Below are 2,263 nucleotides of genomic sequence, written 5' to 3'. Positions count from 1 at the left end.
ATGAACCGATTGTGCTTTTGATACCATATCAAATTTGTTGAAGAAAAGGAGAAAAAAGACTTGTGGTGAGAAACCAAGAAGTAAAAAAGCATAGGAATAGAAAATGAGTAAGATGAAAAGAATTTATTATTAAGAGAATTTATTTTTTTTTTCTCTCCTATACTCATACACTTGAACCTTGCTATTTTATAGCTAGGGATAGTTAACTCTAGCTAATATATCTCACAAAAATAAATGCAGGTGTGAGTTCCTTTGAGATGAGATGAGAAGAGAAAAGGGAAGGTATTTGTATGATGAAAAAGCTGTACAGATATATTCATAGATTAAACAAATTAAAGCATACATCCGAATCTAAAAACTGGGACTTATGGTTATGGGACACTAACTCATTATTAGAATTCCCACTTAGTTTTCACTCCACCACATTAAAGTACTTTGCTGCAAAATAAAATTCATACGTACAAACGCTATTTAATATACTACTAACAATTAACAAAAAAAATTGAAAAATGAAAAGAGTCCTGGAAGCAATGGCAATAGCATGATGATGATGGTGATGGATCATCTCTTACAGCTTCGAGCCTTTAATAATGTTTCTCTTAAGCCACCAACAATCCATGTCTCTTTAGCAATATCCGATGAAATCCAATCAGCTGCACTCTCGTATCTCATCACCAACGCCTTCTTGTTCTTGTTCTTGTTATTATCTTGTTCTGTTTTTATTATTCTCTTTTCTTCCTCCATTAACGACTTCAAACTCTGCCCTCTCACCACCTCCACTTTCTCTTTTCCTTTTCCTTCTTCTTCATTCTCTCTCTTCACCCAACTCTTCGCCGGAGCAGACCTACACCGCATCAGCAGCAACGCGTTCCGAGGAGGAACCACTGTAACCGATTCATCATCATCATCATCATGTGCCATTACTACGTTCTTCTTCTCTTTCTCCTCATCAACACTACTACTACTTTGATGCTCTTGTACCACCATGAACCATTTCGAAAACACGGTTCTTGAACCTTCTTCTTCTTCTCGATCACCACTCTCTTTTCTCTGGCTACTCTCTTCTCCTTCCTCGTCTTCGACGTCTTCCTCTTCTTCTTCTTCTTCTTCTTCTTCTTCTTCGTCGTCGTCGGAGGTTACTATATCGGTTCCGGGGAATGATCCAAAGCATCTGAAATCGAACCTGATGCTTCTCAAGCAAGTCAAGAACTGCATTACCTCCTTCTTGAAACCAAGATGATTCCTCTGCTTCCTGCGGTTGTGGATCTTCTCTATCTCCTCCATGACCGACTGCCAGCTCCGGCAAGCGGTGGTGCGGGTGTTCTTGTGGCGAACCTTGATCTGACCGGCGCAAGTGACCTTGGGGGAGGTGGGTTCCGCAACGTCAAGGGAAGGGCTACCACCTTGTCCTCCAGCAGCAAGCATGGAGATTGATCTCTTGCGGCGGTGGTGGCGGCGTTTGTTGTGATCGGAAGGTCTGGCAGGGCTGCAAATAGGCTTAGGCATTAGAGGGAGATGGGATCTTGAAGGGAAACATACAAGAAGATCTGCAGATTGTGGCGGTTTTCCTTCTCTTGGCTTCAACATGTTTACATTCACACCTTTCTATCTCTTTCTCTTCTGCTTCACCCTTTCCCTTTATTTATATATGAATGAATGACTATGTAGTATATGTACCTGTCTCTCTCTTTTTGTTCAATTAATCCCCTTCTACTCCTACATTCATACATACACTTGCTTTTTGGTCCCCTCCCCTTTCAATTTCCCCTACTTTACCTTACTTTCTTTTTCGCCTCTATAATTAGTGTCTTTGGTAATCATGTTTCTTTTTCTTTTTATATAAATTTAAGGAAAAGTCTAGGGACCAGCAATTTTATTGAATTTTGGCCAGCATGTAAACAGCAGAGAAAGGTGAGCTATTGGATAAAATTTCACACCAATCTCATACCATTAAATCATCATTAATGACTATTTGATGGCTACTAATCACAAAAATTGCTGGCCCTAGCATTACTCTAAATTTAAATACAAAAAGAACTAATTGATTTTAGTTAATCCATCATCACTAACACATCAATAATATATAAATTAGTATGAATTATTACATATACAATAATAGAGAATATGTATACATCAATTATTATATTTGTATTTTACAGGTTTATATGATATTGCTGTTTCAAGGTGTTTTATAAATGTTAATTGTATAAAAAAGTATTAGTTGAATAAATTATTTTTGTAACTAAGTTTAATTAAATCTTTT

General features: G+C 37.5%; 1 protein-coding gene across 1 annotated transcript; it reads right to left on the bottom strand.

Annotated features, from left to right (window-relative positions):
• Positions 1 to 285: 285 nt before the first annotated feature.
• Positions 286 to 1,804, bottom strand: LOC112706162 (uncharacterized). Its single transcript, XM_025757319.3, has one exon. It carries the CDS (start codon positions 1,585 to 1,587, stop codon positions 562 to 564), a length of 1,026 nt encoding a protein of 341 aa, XP_025613104.1. The 5' UTR covers positions 1,588 to 1,804; the 3' UTR covers positions 286 to 561.
• Between the last annotated feature and the right edge of the window lie 459 nt (positions 1,805 to 2,263).

This window comes from Arachis hypogaea, chromosome 8 (genome assembly GCF_003086295.3).
Source record: "Arachis hypogaea cultivar Tifrunner chromosome 8, arahy.Tifrunner.gnm2.J5K5, whole genome shotgun sequence".
Taxonomy (NCBI): Eukaryota; Viridiplantae; Streptophyta; class Magnoliopsida; order Fabales; family Fabaceae; genus Arachis; species Arachis hypogaea.
This window is presented reverse-complemented; position numbering and strand designations above follow the sequence as displayed.